The sequence below is a fragment of the Haemorhous mexicanus genome, chromosome 18 (genome assembly GCF_027477595.1).
Source record: "Haemorhous mexicanus isolate bHaeMex1 chromosome 18, bHaeMex1.pri, whole genome shotgun sequence".
Lineage (NCBI taxonomy): Eukaryota > Metazoa > Chordata > Aves > Passeriformes > Fringillidae > Haemorhous > Haemorhous mexicanus.
This window is the reverse complement of record NC_082358.1, coordinates 6766033-6782769: the sequence shown is the minus strand read 5'-3', so window position 1 is coordinate 6782769 and position 16737 is coordinate 6766033. Positions and strand designations below refer to the sequence as shown.

The 16737-nt window shown below is 57.9% G+C and overlaps 3 protein-coding genes and 1 long non-coding RNA gene across 5 annotated transcripts in view; 1 reads left to right on the top strand and 3 right to left on the bottom strand.

Moving 5' to 3' along the window:
• The window catches only part of SDC4 (syndecan 4), a 97193-nt gene that overhangs the window by 29561 nt on the left and 50895 nt on the right, over positions 1–16737 (bottom strand). The window lies entirely within an intron of this gene.
• Positions 946–5547, bottom strand: LOC132335972 (neuritin-like). Its single transcript, XM_059863007.1, has 4 exons — positions 5419–5547; positions 5086–5284; positions 4546–4693; positions 946–1974 (listed from the first exon to the last, which is right to left on the bottom strand). Exons 1-4 carry the CDS (start codon positions 5545–5547, stop codon positions 1749–1751), a joined length of 702 nt encoding a protein of 233 aa, XP_059718990.1. The 3' UTR covers positions 946–1748.
• LOC132335587 (uncharacterized) lies at positions 6158–8754 on the bottom strand. Its single transcript, XR_009488702.1, has 2 exons — positions 8615–8754; positions 6158–7945 (listed from the first exon to the last, which is right to left on the bottom strand). It is a non-coding gene; the product is annotated as an uncharacterized LOC132335587 (long non-coding RNA).
• On the top strand, positions 8711–16219 carry DBNDD2 (dysbindin domain containing 2). 2 transcript variants are annotated; one of them, XM_059862279.1, is made up of 4 exons: positions 8711–8857; positions 14095–14250; positions 14699–14842; positions 15624–16219. In XM_059862279.1, the coding sequence occupies exons 1-4, from the start codon at positions 8851–8853 to the stop codon at positions 15830–15832; spliced, it is 516 nt and encodes a 171-aa protein (XP_059718262.1). In that variant the 5' UTR covers positions 8711–8850; the 3' UTR covers positions 15833–16219. The 2 variants fall into 2 exon arrangements, with proteins under 2 accessions (XP_059718262.1, XP_059718261.1); XM_059862278.1 differs by lacking the exon at positions 8711–8857 and adding an exon at positions 9297–9447.

The following is a 16737-nucleotide window of genomic DNA, read 5'->3' as shown; positions in this document are numbered from 1 at the left end:
CCCTTTCCCCAAAGCTGTTTCAATGTAGAAAATTTTAAGAGAGGAATTGCCAAATTCAAAGAGATGGCAAGGGTTGTGGGATTTTAGGGGGCTGTGCTTACTTCTTTTCCTAATGGCATTAAATAGTTGTTCTAAACAAAGAATAGGTACAGGATTTGGAGCCAAAATACTCCAGTCTTGGTTGTACATGACTCTCCCCTGCTTCAGCTTTCCCCAGCCACTAAAGTTAACAGGGGAGGGGGAACAGGATCAAACAGCAAACAGTGCTGTTGGCATGGAGTACAAAGAAAAAAATGAAGCATCTGAGTGGTTCACTCCAGGTTTTACAATGCTCTGATTTACCCTTTCTCCAGTACTCACCCTAAGGCTTTGTGCCCCAGATGCTGAGTACTGAATACATAAGTAACAACTTGTGCACTGAAGTGCTGTCTGAACACCAGCTGCTCTGGCTTATTTATTGGAATTTGCTCTAATTTCTTCATGATCTCCTGCTGCTGCTGCAGGAGCAGAGTGTTGAGGGGTAGTGAAGGTAAGAGGAAGAACACGTGAATGCCAGAGGAAAGCTGCATGACCCAACAGCACTGTTGGGACTAAGATCCTTAGCTCTAGAAGCTTGCCCAATGCCTGGGATGCATCTGGTGGGATCTGTGGAGTTAGCAGGGCCCTGGTTTCCCTGCTCACACTGTGAGCACACACCCCATGGCCCTGTACAGCCAGGCAGGGCACAGAGATCCATCAGCATCCTTAAAACACAGACTGCCTTGGGCTAACCCATAATATTGTGTTTCTCCAACAAACTCAGAAATCACTTGCAAACACCTCTCTGTTCCAAACACTTCCATGCTTGTACTGAAGCTGCAAAACTGACAACACGGAGCCACAAAGGAGACAAGAGGAGACTGTGCTGTTGAACAAGAGCAAGGACAAATAACTTCTGCCATGCTGTTGGCTCTACAACAAACTTTAATACTCTGGAATTACACACTTCTACCCACAGCTGCTTACAGGTACCTTGGGGAAAGCTTTAAAGCAGAAGAGTTGCTATAAATTCCTTTTGTCCGCCTAGCTTGATATTTCCTCTCCCCTCAAATATTTTTCACTTCTGTCCATAGAAAAGGGATTTACACATAACACAGAAGTTACTCAGGAATTCAGATGTATGCCAGAGAAGTCATGCAACTGTGATTATTGTTCAGCAGGGGTTTTACCATGTCCTCAAAGAAGAAAGGCCAGTGCAGGGCAGTAAAGTCTCCCTTCAGCCTGTGACAGGACAGACACCATCCCCTGCACCTCATGGAGCAGTGGGAAAAATACCCATCTTGTTTTGAGTGTCCAAATCAAAACCCTGGAGAGTTGATCTGGTGGAAAGAGTCAGCAAAGTAAACAGGTTTCCTTCCAGTTGCCATAAAAGGGTGCAGAATTATCCAGCATTCATCCTTTTTCCAGAATTTATCATTTCTCCCCAAATCCTGTGCCCTGTATTTACAAGTTCCCAAATCTCCCGATAGCCAGATCTGTGCCTGTGCCTTGAGGCAGAAGGGGGAGAGGAATTACTCCAAATTACAGAGAAATTTCAACATCCTGGAGATGCTGCCAAGCTCTTCCACATCTCAAAGGCACAGGATGGAGCTGGGAGTTTCTGAGCTCCACAGAGTGTGTGTATTCCTCAAAGGTTTGGAAAACAGATCTGAAAGATGCCAGGCCACACCCTGCCACCACTTCTGTTGGGATACTCACAGAGCTGCAGTTTATAAGTTCAGCCAAGTGACGATGAGGGGGATGCTGAGGATGGAAATGTTGGGGACGTGGGTCCAGGCAGAGCTTTGGGCCATGCTGGGGCTGCAGAGGTCGAACAAGCTGCCTTGAAATTTGTTTTTTCGGGACTCCCTTCTCAGCATCTCCCAGACAGCTGCTGCTTCCTTCTGGCACTCCCAGAGCACTGTCAGGGCACAGGTGTGGAATTCATCCCAATACCTGCAGCCAGGGAGACACCACACTGTCAGTCCCTTTGCACTCCCACAGTGCAGGATGCCAGGCAGAGCCTTGCTGCCCTGAGCCTGCCCTCTGAGCAGCCACAGCCCTCGTGTTTTGTGCAAGCTTCCCAGACTATTCATCTCCTCCATCATCTGCCAAAGCATCTTGGCTAAAATTCCAAATCTCAAAACACTGAAATTATTTATTCCTTTTTTTCTCCCCCCCCTTTTCTCTGGAAGTCAATAAAATCCATTATTTTCCATCAACAAATGTTTCCCTGAGTATCTCACACAGGCTGCAAACAAAGACCCAGCACATCTCATTCATCACTTTCTCCAAGCAGAGTCAAGGGCAAATGGGAGCACAAAGCATGGAGAAGGACAAGAGCTCCCACAGGCTGTCTCAGCTTTCCTGAGGTACGAGCAGGGGCAGGAGGAGTTAGTCACTGTGTTCTCATTAGAATCATCTCCATTTATCTGCTGGGTATTACTTTCATAAGTAGAAGCTGTTCAGTGGAAAGAGGCTTTTGGAGACTACCAGAAGGAAAAGAGAAAACAGGCAAAGATAACCCGTGGTCCTGCAGAAATAAAACAGAAGCTGCTCTGCTGTCCTGTCCCACATGGGCTGGGGCTGGGCACCACGCCCAGCTCCCTGCAAGCTGGAAAACAGGAGTCTAGAGGACAGGAGCAATTGCTCTGACACCTTCCCCGTGTCTGCCAACACACCAGGCGCACGTCACCTGTCAGGAAGGGGATGCAGTCCAGCTGGCTGAGAGGGGACACTGTGCACCTGTAAAGGACAGCACGGTGCTGTCTGAGTGCACTGTGCTGGAGATGACACTTTGTGCAGACAGGCAAACCTGAGTACTCTGCTTGCTCAGAGCCGGGGCTTACGTCAGAACGCCAGCTGTGAGGGAGTTCATTAAACCGAGTCACTGTGGCAGAATAAACGTCTCCAGATAATGAGAAAAGCTGGTGCTAGCCCTGGCAACTTCCAGCACTGGCTCTGGACCTGCAGCAGCAGCAGGCAGCTCTGACCGGTAAGAGTTAAACCTGCCCCATGTCTTCAGGCAAGACAAGCTCAGGAAGGTGAAGGAGAAAGGCAGCTCCAGCCTGGATCTGCTTTCAGCTGGGATGGCAATTCCCAGCCTTTCACCCTTCACAGCCCCCATCTGCTCAGGCAGGCAGGCTGCTGGCAAGTGCCTTCCCAGGCTGGCTCTGGGGCAGCGCTGCACACCAAGCTGAGGCACCAGCAGCCCCCCAGAGCAGCTCCTGGCTCCTTGTCCATCCCTCACCCACCCTCCTGGAGAGGGGACGAGCTCCAGAAATGCAAGCAGCAGTGGATAAGGCTGAGTGTCAAAGGCAAATAATTCAGAAATATTTCCTGGCAGGAAGCTGGGACATCATCAGTTTCCTGCCAGGGAAGATCTCAGGACCTGTTCGGGAATGGTCTGTGCCTCTGGGCTGCAGGGAAAATTCAGCTCACATGTTTCCCATGAGCTTCAGCAAAGGAATCGCTCCTCCAGCAGCCAGGAGCAGCATGGCCTGCACTAACTGTTGGGTGTTTTCTAATACCAAGCTGCCTCCTTAAAAAAAAAATAAAAACAAAAAACCAAACCAAAAAGTATCAATTCTGTCCGAACCAGAGCAGTTCCCACTTCAGTCCACCCATAGGCAGGTCCCAGAGAGGCTGTTCATCCTGATCCGGGCTGTCTCCTGGAGAAGGGGGAATACAGAGCAGGTCAAAGCCTGCAGGGTGGTTTCCAGCAGCTCAGAAAGCATGACCCCAGGGCACTCAGCCCTCCACCTTGCTCTGCCAGGTTTCCACCGCCCCCAGGCACGTGGGTTTTCCCTTCATTGCTATCTGCATTTCCTCGTAACTCCTGTTCACTCCCTACAGCTCGTTCTGGAGATGCAAAGCTGCCTGCATTTATCTCTGCAAATATTTTACATCCACCTTGCTTCTTCTCCTAGTCTGCTTTTTAAGCAGACCTTGATCTAAACCTGCCCAACACCACCCCTCATTGCCCAGCTCTTCCTCAGTTCTGTTAAAGCTAACATCCTCTCAGTATCTTTATCTCAGGGCATCGCTACAAACTCGGGCAAACCAGGGCTGGGACAAATCCAAGCCTGAAGGATGAAGGGTCCAAACAGGGAGGGAGAAAGTTTCTTTTGGGCTGCACGTGGTGCCCGGTGCAGGCTGCTCCCGGCAGCATTGGGCACCGGGGCAGAGCACTGCCTGAAACCTGGGGTGCAGGGGAGATTTTCCTGGGGTGCAGAGCGGGTCGGGTCCCTCCAGCTCCGCTCCTCCTGGCTGCAGGCATGCAGAGGCTGATGGGACCGGTGCTGGGGGCTGGAGCTGCTGCCCAGCACCAGGGATACAAACTCCGGTGGGAGACAGGTAGGAGATGGATGGAGGGACGCACAGAGAAAAGAAGCTCTTTGGGTCAATCTGAACCCGGAGTGAGGTGTGGAGCACATGTGTGTGTGCAGGCACGACGGGACTCAGGAGGGCAGGAGACTTCAGACAGGAACAATGCCGAAAGCCAGGCTGGCCATGCACCGTACTCACCTGCAGACCCGGCGCAGCCCCTGCAGCTCGATGCCCTCCTCCTCCTCGTACATGGCCATGCTGTCCCCCAGCTTGAGGACGCAGTCCGAGAGGCCGCGGTAAGCGTCGGCGCAGGCGGGTGCCGCTGCCAGCAGCCCGGCCAGGTGCCCTGCCAGCACCGAGGGGCGAAGTGAGCACCGGCACCTCTGGGGACAGAGCCCACCTCCGCCCCGGGGTGTCCCGGCTTCCACGCGGGACAGCCTCGATCCCCCAATGCCCCCCGGCTGTGCCCGGCGTTGTCGGGGCCTGCCCAGAGCCCGGCGGACACGGGGCGACCCGAGCCCAGTCAGCCCGGGCTGCCATCCCGACACCGGCACCCCCGGCCCGGGGCGGGGGACAGCGACCGGCGGGGGGACGGCCAGCGAGAGCCGCGGGGGGAGCCGCGCGGACCCCGCCCGGACGGAGGGAGAGAGGGAGGGAAGAAGGGAACCCTCATCGCATCGCCCCCTCCCCCGGACACCCCGGACACCGCCCGGTCCCCCCGCCCCGGCATCCCCTCACCCAGGGCGAGGAGCAGCACGGCCGGGCCCCGCCGCTGCCCCATCCCTCCGCCGGGCTCGGGCTCCAGCCCTCTCCGCTGCCAGCGCCGGTGCCAGCGCCGGTGCCCGCACCACCGGGGCCAGCAGCGCTCCCCTCCCTCCCGCCTCCGCGGGGAGGGCACCCGTCCCCAGTCGCCGCTAATGAGCGGCTTCGGCCGCGGCTAATTAAGGAGGGGGCTGGGCCGAAGCTATCGAGCGTCCAGGGACTCCCCCGGTCCCTCAATCCCCAGCCCCGCGATCCCGCAGCCCTGCACCTCAACACACTGCATCTGGCCGGGACTCTGCCAGCACCCACCTCTGCATCCACCTCCGGGAACCAGCGCCCACGGCACCCCCATACCAGCATCTTCACCCCAAAGGCCCCCAGCCCCTGCCCACCGCAGCCTCTGCTGCCCACTTCAGGTGTGACACGAGTCAGGGACATGGGACAATGCCTCCTGCCAGCAGCAGGATTCCGGGCAGGGCAAGGATCTCTTTCCTTGGCTTGAGTCTGTGGAACAGCACAGAACACAATGGAGGGTGGGAAGCAAAACCCAGAGTGTTTGAAGGGTCAAAGGACAAAACATCAGCACCTACAGCTCCAAAACCTTCTCCTCAGACCCTGGCTCAGCAATTCCCAAGGCTGCGTGGTCTTTGTGGCATAAATTGGGATTTCACATGAGTATGGCTTGATCCCAGCTCTTGCTCCAGAAATCCCTTTGGCTCCAGCAGGAAGGGGAACAGAAAGTTTCCTGCCTTCTTTGGTGGCATTGCTGTGGAGGCTGGTGATGTCAGACCCCTCTCTTTGCGGGTGACAGCTTTGCTCTTGGGGACACTGCTTTGCACCAGCCCATGAACATGACTAGCACCAGGACCCTCATAAGTGGGACCCCTCTGTGCACAGGTACTCTGACCCCCAGGGCAGCTGTACCATCACACCCAGACACCTCCAGCCCCAGGAACCCGGAGCAATTGGAAACCACAACTCTGCAAACACTGCATGTACCCAAATCTAATGCAAAAAGGGCTGGGGTGTGAAAACCAAAGACTACGTCTTTATGAAAGATCAACAAAACCAACAAACTACAACATTTATTTACAGATGAGTGCCACGTGCTGCATCTTCATCAGCCCTGGAAGAAAATCAAGCAGCATGTTCATTTCAGTCAGGCACATTCCATTTGCCACCAGCCTGGGACACAGAGGGGAGAGCCTGGCCCAGAGGTGTCACAACATGCCCCCAGCTACCTGCAGGGACAAGCCAGCCCCAAGGGCTCTTCCCAAGAACCTGCACAATGCCCCAGAACCCACAGGGCTGCTCCATGGCACTAAGAGCAAAGTCTGTGCAGAGTAGTTCAGATGCTTGTAAAGAAGTGGGATATGATGGAGAGGAAATTCCTCTGGGACAGGCACCCTCTGCCAGCCCTGCCTGCTCCTTCTTTGGCCCAGGCTGGTGTCCTGCTGTCCCCACAGCACCTCCCAGCTCTACCTGCTCCCGTGCCAGCAGCTGGCAAGCAGGAATGTCTGTATGGCATGGGGCCGGAGGACATGGGGACATGACACCCCGGGGCTTGGCAGAGCCTCTCCCAGCAGCACACAGGGACTGTTAGCACTGCCACAGGGGGTCTTCCCTCGGGACAGGGCATGGCCAAGGAACAAGCTGGCTCCAGGCACGGAGTGCTGGTGCAAACCCCATCCAGGCTCCCCCCACCTCGCCTCGCCTGCCGAGATTCTCGTTTCTCAGCAGCCACATTCCTTTGAGGGTGTTTATGGCTTTTCTGTCTCCCCGCTGTCCCAGGCTAAAATCGCCCCTTTTAAGGGAGCCACAGGACCGCGGGTTGCTGGAGCTTTGCCGGCTGCAGGCTGCTCCTTTGCAATGTATCGCCTCATTTACTGGAAAAGCAGCCTTGCCTTGCCTTTTATTTTTTCTTGACTCCACAATTTTCTGATGGAGTTAAACTGCAGCTCACTCCCAACCCCATCCACGAATGCCTCCCAGAGAATAAGATGTATTTTCACCACCAAGTGATTCACCTGTGCCTGGAACTGGTTTGCCTTTCCTTAGCTGCCGATTCCTCCCCAGCTCCATCCTCACCCCGCAGCTCCCTGACTCACCTCCCAAACCTCTAATAAACGGGAAAAACCTGAGCAGGAAGGGCAGGAGGAACAAGTCGCCTTACATTTTCTCACAATGACAGGGGCACTTTGATGCTGCTCCCCCTGGGGTCTTTTGGCAGGAGCTGGACTCCGCGTCGTGGGGAGAAGAGGTGACATTCCCACCTGGGCTCGTGACCTGGGCATTTGCGGAAAGGGCAGGGGCTGTTGACACAAGGCAGTGCTGAGAGCCCGCACTGGAGGCAGGGATGCTGCGGCAGCCGAGACAGACCCTGCAGGTTTCTGGCAAGACTTTTTCTTAGGGCTCCGTACCAGAAGTTGAGACTCTCCACTGACTCCAGCGTCACTTCTGTCCCCTCTCACCTTTTGGCCTGGGGAAGGCACGCTTTGCTACGAGTAAAAAAAAAATCATTATGTAGAGCTGGCTTGCCTGCAATGGTTTAATTGGAATAAAATGTGTGCCCCGCTGAGCGGCACGGCTTGTGCTGAAGAGCCAGGATGAGTCAGGCTCGGTGCCGATGATATCAGTGCTTTTCCAACGCCCTCCCGGCAAGGCAGGATGAAGGGGCCACGACAGCGAGGGATCTGGGAACGTGTCACTCTGCACGGGCAGCACCCACATGTGGCGACCCCGCAGCAGGAATTCGGGATGCAGTGAGCTCTGGGGACCTCGGGGTGCTCCGGAAACTCGTGAGTGCACAAACAGCCTCCACGCCTCGCAGCAGTGCCTGGTGCCAAAAGACACAGACGTGTCACATAGCAGAGACCTGAGCTAATTCCCCGGCCCTGCCTCCTCGCCCCTCCGCTGGCAGGGCCGGCCAGGGGGGCAGTGGGGACGGTGCCGACAGGCTGATGCTGCCCGGAGGCCACACGGAGCTGTGAACAAGCCAGCGCCGGCAGGTACCCAGCAGAGATTTGGTCATGCAGCTGCTCAGAGACCATAAGCCCCCACTCGTGCTACACCAGCCTGGTCCCCCCAAACCGCAGTGCTGGCACCCCACACTACAGGCCAACATCAGGCAGGAAGGACGGGGGGTGCTTATGGACAGGGATAAACATTTACGTGGACAGTGAAAGCTGAAGCCAACCCCGGGGTGCAGGCTCCGGGTACCCAGCATAAAGCCGGTTTTCGGCAGCAGGAGGTCCCAGGAGAAATAGGGGGGACAGCAAAGCAACAGTAGCCAAAACAGAGCTGGGACACAAACAATACCCAGTTATCTTTTGTTATGCAGACAGTGAGGGGAACACACTGAGAACGGGAGAGGCGGGACACGCCACAGACACTGGAAACTCCCTTCCAGCCACAGCAAGGGCACAGTGGATGTCCCCCATTCCAGCTTGGCACTGACCAGGCTCCAGGCAGAGCTGGCACTGGGCACGGCGAGGCACTGACTCACCCTGCTGAGACACAGGAAGGAGGCGGCGGCCAAGTCCTCGGCCCTGCCAAGGAGCAGCCCTGATGTGCAGGGCTGAACGTGGGAGAAAGCACCCCGGAGTGGGGTCCGCCGGGGATAAGGGTCTCAAAAGGCCAGGAGTGAGATGGGGAGGGCCCATCAATACACGATGCTGTCCTCTCTCCAGCGGGAATGCGTGAGCTGGGCATTTTGAGAAGATAAACAAAGAAAAAGCAAGCATGACTGGTAACTGCTCTCCCTGCCCAGGCAGAGCCCCTGCCTCCCCCCGCCTCCCCCTGCCCACCTCCTGCCAGCGGGGCACAGCTCCTGCCGGAGCAGGGACCTGCAGCCCACCACTGCGGGCACTGATCTCCGCCTGGGGCGGCTGTGGTGGGGAGGGACCCTCTGCAGGGACCCTTCTTCGAGACCGGGGACCCTGCATGGGGACACTCCGTGGGTCCCGGCAACGCAGAGACCCGGGTACCGCGCACGGGGACCCTGCTCTCCATGGGGCCGGGGACTCTTCACGGGGACCTTCTGATTCTCCCTGTGCACGGCAGACCCTGTCCCCGCCGCAGGGCTCCCGGCGGCCCCGGCAGCGGCGGTGCGGGACCCCGGCGGGGCGGGAGGCGCGGCCGCGGTGCGGCGGTGCTGGGCGCGCCGGTACCGCCCCGTGCCGCGCCGAGCGCCGCCCCGCTGCGCGGCTTGGGAGAGCGGCGGCGGCGGGGGGGCCCGCACTGATCCCCGTCCCCCCGCCCGGCCCGGCCCGGCCCGGTCCGCTCGCAGCAGCCGCATGTCGGGGCCCGGAGCGCAGAGCCGCAGCCGGCGGCTGCCCGGTAAGTGCCGGCCGCGGGGTGGGCTCGGCGGGATGGGAGTGGGGCACCGCACCGGGCGGGCTGGCAGGGCTCGGGTGCCACATCTCCTCCATCCTCCCCGCAGCGCCCACCTGATGCCCCTGGCCAAGCGACTGTGCCCCACCTGCCGCCCCCGGAGCCTCCAGCCCCCGAGCCCCTCGCTGCACCAACCTGCTGCCGGCCCAGCTGCTTTAGGGCAGGGGCTGCCGAGGAGCTCCGTGCCTGGGACGGGGATGCTCGGGGAGCGGGGTGATTTGAGGGACACCTGCTTGGGAAGTGGCAGAGCTCGGGAACCTGTTGGGTCGCGGACTTGGTTTGGAGTGGTATCGGCAGCCCTCAGAGCCCCGTGGCTGCCGGAAGGAGCGGATCCCCCCGTACCCGCAGGACTGAGGATGCTGGGCAGAGCAAACTCAGTGGCGAGCAGCGGGGCCAGCGGCAGCCGGGGGAGCGGGGCTTGTAGAGGAGCAGCCTGCCAGGCACCGTGCCCGGGTTGTGCCTGCCGTGCCTCGGGCACCGCGCTGCTCCGTTCTCATGCTTCTCCTCGCATGAAAGGAAGCAGGGCCCCGCAAATAGCAGGGTCTTATGACACAGCCTCTGCCGGGGAAGAACTCCGGGCGGCAGGGAAGGGTATTTTTAGTGCTGAGACGCAGGGGATTTGGAGATCGCTCGGAGGAGCGCAGGCGATGAAACCACGGCACACACAGGGGTTACGAGGTGCCGTGTCCTCTCTCTCCATTTCTCCACTCCACCCCCCTCCCTGCTTTTCCCAGCAAGCAGCCCTGCCAAAACCACTGCCTCCCTCGCACTCGCCCGGTGCATTTCCTCTCATCAGGACTACGGTTATTTTTTGCTGTGCTGCAACACGAGGTCAGACGTGCCGATGGAGAACTGTGCAGGGCATTAACACTCAGGCAGCTGGAGTCTGAGCATCCCATCTCTGCGTGGCCTGACCCTGCATGATTCTCTGGGGCATTCCCAGTTCTTCTCACCAGCCGCTTCTCCCAAGGCTGAAGGAGCTGAAAGCCCTGGGGAGTTATCCTTGTTCTGCAGGGGTTGTGCTGGGGCAGGGTGACAGGGAAAGGTTTGCCATCTCTGCACAACCTCCCAGAAGATGCCGAGGCAGCTGAGGAGCTGCACTGACCCCCACCTATCTCCTCGCAGACCTGGATTGGGGGGGTAAGGTACATTCTGGCAAGCTGGGGGCAATGGGGCTTCTGGGCTTCTCTGGAGGAACAGAGTCAGGGGTTTGGGCTTTGGAAAGGCTCTTACTCCAGCCCTTTCATTCTTCAGAGAACTGGCCCATGCTTGCAGCAACCTCCCACTTAAACTCTGCTCACCTCACCAGCACCTGCTACTCCTTTCCACAGCCCATATTATTTTTCAGGACCTTCTTTAAATCCCTCGAAATCTCTGCAGATATTGCAGAGCTGTGGCCTCAAGAAAAGGCCATTCCCATCCTCTCTTGGCCTTGTGCCTTCACTAACAATCCTTCTCCCAACCCAAACACACCCCTCCTATTTACCGGCACAGAGGGGGCGTGCCAGGATCCCGATGGCCATGAGGGATGAAAAGTGCATTCCTTCCCAGCAGAAAGGCAGCTGGGTCCGAGTACACCCTGAGCTGGTACTCCAAGCACCCTCCAACCCCGTCTGGCCCCCGCCCCATCCAAACTGCATCCCAGGAGTTGCTCCTCTCCCAAGCCTGCTTTGGCTAAGGGGAGGATGGGAAAACTGACAGAGCTTTGCCTCCCAGCCCTCCCACGCCTTTCCCCACCACAGCGTGGCCACAAGCCCACACAACGTGATGGGTGGTGGCTCTTTGCTGTGCCCTGTCATGGCAGGGGCACCACTGGGGCCATCCTCCTCGCCCACAGCCCACCCTGTGGCCATCTGCCTAGCAGCAGGTGAGAGGAAATCCCTGCGGGGAATCCTGCCCTGTCCTGCCCGCCCAAACTCTGCAGCAGTGTTTGGCCCCAGTTGCTGTCCAGGCAGCGCTGAATAAGCCGTGAGAGCCGGAAGGATCTGAAGGCAGCGGGGCGCTCGGAGCCGCCGCAGCCGCGCTGGGCGGCTCAGCCAGCGGGGCAGAGCCTGGCTCGGAATGCTGATCAGCCTCCAGCCCCTCGGCTGAGCGGGCTCTAGTAATAACCATGACAATAGTAATAAAAGCCAGGCCACCAGCAGGTACCGACAGATCCCCCACGGTGCACAGGGGCCGCATTGTGTGTGCTAACGTGTCCCGCGGTGGGAACATGCCAGCGGGATGAGACAATCCCCGCGGCTGACAGCCACCGAGTGTGACCGGCCGTCACATGGGAAGGGCCGCGGCAGGGAACGCCGCGCTCCTTTATTTCCCCGGCGAGGGTTGCCGAGGGGCAGCCACACTGGCAGGGCTGTTCGCTCCCCCTGGGCCCGGAAGAGCCGTGCGAGGGGGGAAGGCTCCATCCCCGGCTCTCACCGCGGTCACGGGTCAGGCAGGGCCAAGCACAGCCCCAGCTGCTGTCTCCCGCTGCCGGCGTTCCTTACATAATGGGATCTCAGTGCTCGTGCCCAACTCCCCGACCAGAGCTCGAAAACAAGTTCATAAACAGGTCCTGCTAATTTCTCCCTCAAGAGAAACCCTGGCGCCCACAGGAATGCTGCCACCAGCAGCCGTCATCACTCTCCCCAAGCACACTTACTGCGAGTATCGGTCACGTGCCGGGAGAGCATTAACAGCCCAGATCAGCCGCATTCATGGCACTCGGGACAGCACCAAGAGCATTCTGGTTTATTTTGTATTTGCACTGCAGAAGGATTTGGACACTGGTCCTTACCTCCACACTGAGGTACCTTTGGCAAGATGTCTCATGAAAAGCTGGTCTGTCACCCTGTATCGTGGAGCCAGCACAGACTCTGCCCTGAGCCCAGCCTCCCTACAGCTGGAGCCCGATGGGCTCCCCTCGGTGTGGTGAACTGCGGCCGTTTGCCATGGATTCAGCACAGCTGGGCTGGGGAGCACAGCTCTGCCTGGGACAACCAGCTGCTGAAGGGAGACAGCTCCATAATCAGTGCCTTGATCACCCCCTCCTTGTCTCTGGCTTCGTTCTGTTCTGCAGATAGCACAGGGAGGCCAGAGGTTTTTGCTGTATCCCAGCAGCAGCAGCTGGTGAGTCAGCTTTCCCAGCAGGAAAGGTTAAGTTGCACCACCATCCCGGGCCCTGCACTGAGCCTCGGCACCAGGGCTTTGGTCAAACATACCAAGGCCAAAGAGCCCTTCAGGCAGCCTGGACTGCTGCCCCAGGCATTGCAGGAAGAAGCTGAGCAGCCAGAAGAGGACCAGAGCCTCTTCCAGAGAGTGTGGTGAGTCGCCCTGAGTCACGGTGCATCCCCACGTGGTGCTGCCAGCACAGCCCAGCCTGCCGGGGCAGCACCTGCAGATGATGGGTTTACTGAAGGATGCCCCAGAAACAGGATGCAGAGAAGCCCTGGAAGAGCTCTCAGGAAGATGTGACATTGATCTCCATGACATTTCACCAGGCTCAGCACCTTTCTCCAGTGTGGTTCCTGTGCTGCTCCATGCTGCTGGCAGCCAGCTCCCCTGCGGTCCTTGCCCCTGTTTTTGCCAGACAGGGTGGGGATGCTGCTCCCTCTGTTCCCTCCTCCCCAGCCTGGAGGAGCAGAGAGTTTGGGTTGTGCTCAGGCAGAGCACAGGATGTTTGTTTGGTTTCCTTGGTTATTACACTGCCTGCTCCAATAATCACATTTTCCTTGTGCCGGTTGGGCCAAGTGCAGCAGAAAGGAAATGTGGAATGGCTGAGGTCAAACACCAGCCTGGGAACAGCTGGGACTACCAGCCACAGCCTCTCTGTGCCACTTGGGTCCTTGCTATTTTGGGTGCCCAGCCCAGAAGGAAGTTACCAAGACCAGGGATGGAGCGACAAGCTCCTTCAACAACAGCCCAAGGGCTCCCATCACTCCCTCCCGTGAGCTGGGGACACAAGCAGCGGCAGTGAACTGCTCCAGGAATTACAGGAATGAAAATGTTTGTGCAGGCAGAAGCCAGGCAGGCTGTGAGCAGGGATGTGAGCGGGAGCCTGGAGCGTGGGTGCGGCTGCATTTATAGTGACGGTGGTGGCGGGGGTGTGACAGGCAGGGCTATGCACGGGCAGGGGTGACAGGGTTGCCAGTTCCTTTCATTCCTTATACATCCTTCAGCCCAGAAAGCCTGGAGCACTAAGGCCAGCTCTTGACCCTGGGAGTTCCCCTGCTCGTTAGCATTCACAGACAGCCCTCTGTTTGGTAGCAGGGAAACTGAAACTTGAAAGTGTGCAAACCGCGGCTCATCTCACAGCAGCTCCCCTTCCCCCTTGAGAATCCCCTTCAGCAGCTGTGAGCACAGTGGATGGGCTCCCCAATCCTGGCTGCCCTGCACCTCAGGGGAGTGATCTGAGACTCCAGCACAGCAAGTGCTGGTGACACTGCTGCTCTGGTATGTCACAGCTCTCCACGGTGACTAAATCAATGTGTGCTGGCAAAGCAGAGCAGAAGGGAACCACCAACCATGCAGCACAGCCATGCAGTGTGAGCTGGGACAGGCAGAAGGGCTCAGACAGCCCTGCCTGCTCCAACTCTCCTCACCTTCTCTCCCCAGCTGAGATGGAGCAGGCCCAGCGGAACATGGATGCAGAGCAGATGCAGCAGCAGCAGCTGAAACTGCGGGACAGGCAGAAGTTCTTTGAGGAGGTTTTCCAACATGACGTGGATTTCTTCTTCCCCATGTCTCACCTGCAGATTGAGCACCGGAGACGTACGTGCTGTGGGCACCAGCACGGGGCTGGGGGTGTGACACAGGGGACAGTGACACAGGGCTTGGAGATTGCTGGGACATCCCCACCCTAAACAGGACACTCATGTCCTGAACCAAGGTGGGACCACAGTGGCTGTGTGTTGGTGTGCTGTGGGTTGCTCACACCCCTTAACTGAAGGCACATGGGTACCCAGGCTGGTGCCCTGTAGAGTCTGGCTTTGGGCAGGCTGCATTTTGGACCACAGACAGGGACTGCAGTGACACAGCAGGGGCTTCCAGAGGGGTGTTTTAAAGAAACATGATTTTCCTGGGACCTCTTACCAGCAAGTATAATTCAGTTCCCTGTATCAAGGCTGGTCTCCCATCTCAGAGTCCTGCCTGCACAGAGCTGATGGTGCCCTTTGCCTGTCACTATCATTCACCTTTTCACTGGCCTCTGTCTCTGCAGCTCCCTTAGGCAGCATTTCCTCCATGGAGGTGAATGTCGACATGCTGGAGCAGATGGATGTGCTGGACCTGTCAGACCAAGACACTGTGGATGTGTTTCTGGGCTGTGGGACAGAGGAGAGCAGCATTGCTGGGTCTCTGCCAGGTATGTGCAGTCCCAAGCCCTTTGTGGGCCAGGCTGGAAGCCCTTTCTGCCCCCAGTGCCCACACTGACTCATTCTCAGGCCCAGCCACCCTGTGGGCAGATCCACACCCACCCAAGGGCAGACACTGGTGCTGGGTTTGTGAAGATGGAGGGACCTCATACTGGTCTGTTCCACATCAGTGTGCAGATGTGGAACCTCCACAGCCCAGACATACAGATCCCTCTAAATTCCTTGTGCTGCAGAAGACAGAAGGCACCTTCCAGAGTCTGTGAGTCAAATTCCCTTGTCCCAATGCCTCTCTGGAGCAGCCAGTGCCTTGTCACAACTCCCAAGGTCCCCTCCATGCTGCAGAACCCATTGTGCTGAGCAGGAAGGCTGCAGAACCTCTCCACCACCCAGCCACACCCCAGGGAGCTGGGCTGGGGTCTGCAGGGAAAGCAAGGGGTAGCAGCACATTCCTCCCCACTCACACACTGTAGTGAGGTCAAACCAAAAGTCTCCTCGCCTGTTGCAGACAACAGCCTCACACAGCGTGGCTCTGAGCTGTGTTTCAAGCAAGATGGAAGAGGCTCCACTGCCAAAAACGGGGAAGGAATGTGCAGCAACTGCCCTGAGCCAAGCTGGGGGTGTGAGGTGGGGAATGGCTGCAGCAGCCACATGGGGAGCGGTCAGGAATGCACAGCCCACTGAGGAGTGAGTCTTGGAGGGGCCATCCATGAAGCTTAGGCAGCAATAAACCTCCAAGAGCCTTTTTCATTCTCATACTGCTCTCTTCTCCAGGGGCAGATGCCAGCCAGTGCCCAGAGGAGATCACCCTGCAAGTGCCCAACGCAGCTGAGAGCAAATCTCGCATTTCCTCCACCTCCTCTGCCTCCACGGATTTGAACAGCCTGGACACCAGCGAGGAGGGGGCCGAGACCCCCGTGGTGCAGTCGGATGAGGAGGACCTGCAGGAGGACAGTCCCAAAGAGCAGGTGGTGAGAAGCTAGCAGGCAGCTCTGCCCTGCTCCCAGCCTCCTCCCTACGGACTGGCCAGCCCAGAAGGAAAGCTGCTGGTGCTCAGTAAACCCCATCCTGGACTGCTGCCCTGCCAGAGGAGAGAGATGGTTTTCCCCTCCTCTCCCTCCATGTGTTCTCCTGGCAGCTAAAGAAGAAGGAAAGGGGTACTGTAAGCTCCTAAAATTAACTCTTCAGGCTTTGCTGCTAACACTCCCTGCTTCAACCCCCCCCCCCTCAACATGCTCAGCATCCCACAGCCCCACCACCTTCAGAAAGCCATCCCTTAGGATCCCAGTTCCCCCTGCCCTACTGACAAAGGTTCTGTCCAGACAGGCACTTAACAATGGCACAGAGAGAAATAACACTGATCTAACCAAGCAGTGGGTGTGTGTGTCATTGGGGGAAAAGAGCACGGGGGGTGAGGGTTCAGAGGGGATTGCAGGAGGGAGAGCAGTGCAAAGCCAGTGTGCTCACTGTGCCATGCAGGAGCAAATGAAACCTCCTGTTGCACAGCCCAGGGCTGGCTCCTGTGCCCAGGGCAGGAACAGACAGCACAGGCCTTGGCAGAGAAGGGCTGCAGGGCACGATGGGGAGCAACTCAGGCTCTGCAGAGAGGCAGCACAAACACAGTTGGCCTGAGCAGGGCTGGGGTGCTCGTGACCTTGAGCCACCAGCCATGAGCACAGGGGGGACTTCCCACGCAAATGGGCTGAGCAGAGAACACCAGCAGCTGCTCCCCCAGTGCTGCTCCACAGGATGGAGGAAGCACCACTAACATGAGGCCACTTTACAGCCCACTTGGTCCAAAGTTGGGCACAAAGCTGGCCACAGGACCCCTGCCACCATCAGTGGCTGCAGGCCAGGAAAGTGCTGTCCCTGCCCCTGCAACAGCACA

Excerpts from the sequence above, each read along its gene's own strand:
- DBNDD2 (XM_059862278.1), top strand. The coding sequence starts at position 9,405 with ATGTCGGGGCCCGGAGCGCAGAGCCGCAGCCGGCGGCTGCCCG. Across the intron at positions 9,448-14,094 it reads CCGCAGCCGGCGGCTGCCCG|CTGAGATGGAGCAGGCCCAG; the intron begins GTAAGTGCCGGC and ends TTCTCTCCCCAG. Across the intron at positions 14,843-15,623 it reads CATTGCTGGGTCTCTGCCAG|GGGCAGATGCCAGCCAGTGC; the intron begins GTATGTGCAGTC and ends TCTCTTCTCCAG.
- LOC132335972 (XM_059863007.1), bottom strand. The coding sequence starts at position 5,547 with ATGTCCCTGACTCGTGTCACACCTGAAGTGGGCAGCAGAGGCTGCGGT. Across the intron at positions 4,694-5,085 it reads CGTGCTGCTCCTCGCCCTGG|GGCACCTGGCCGGGCTGCTG; the intron begins GTGAGGGGATGC and ends CGGTGCTGGCAG. Across the intron at positions 1,975-4,545 it reads GGGCTGCGCCGGGTCTGCAG|GTATTGGGATGAATTCCACA; the intron begins GTGAGTACGGTG and ends CCCTGGCTGCAG.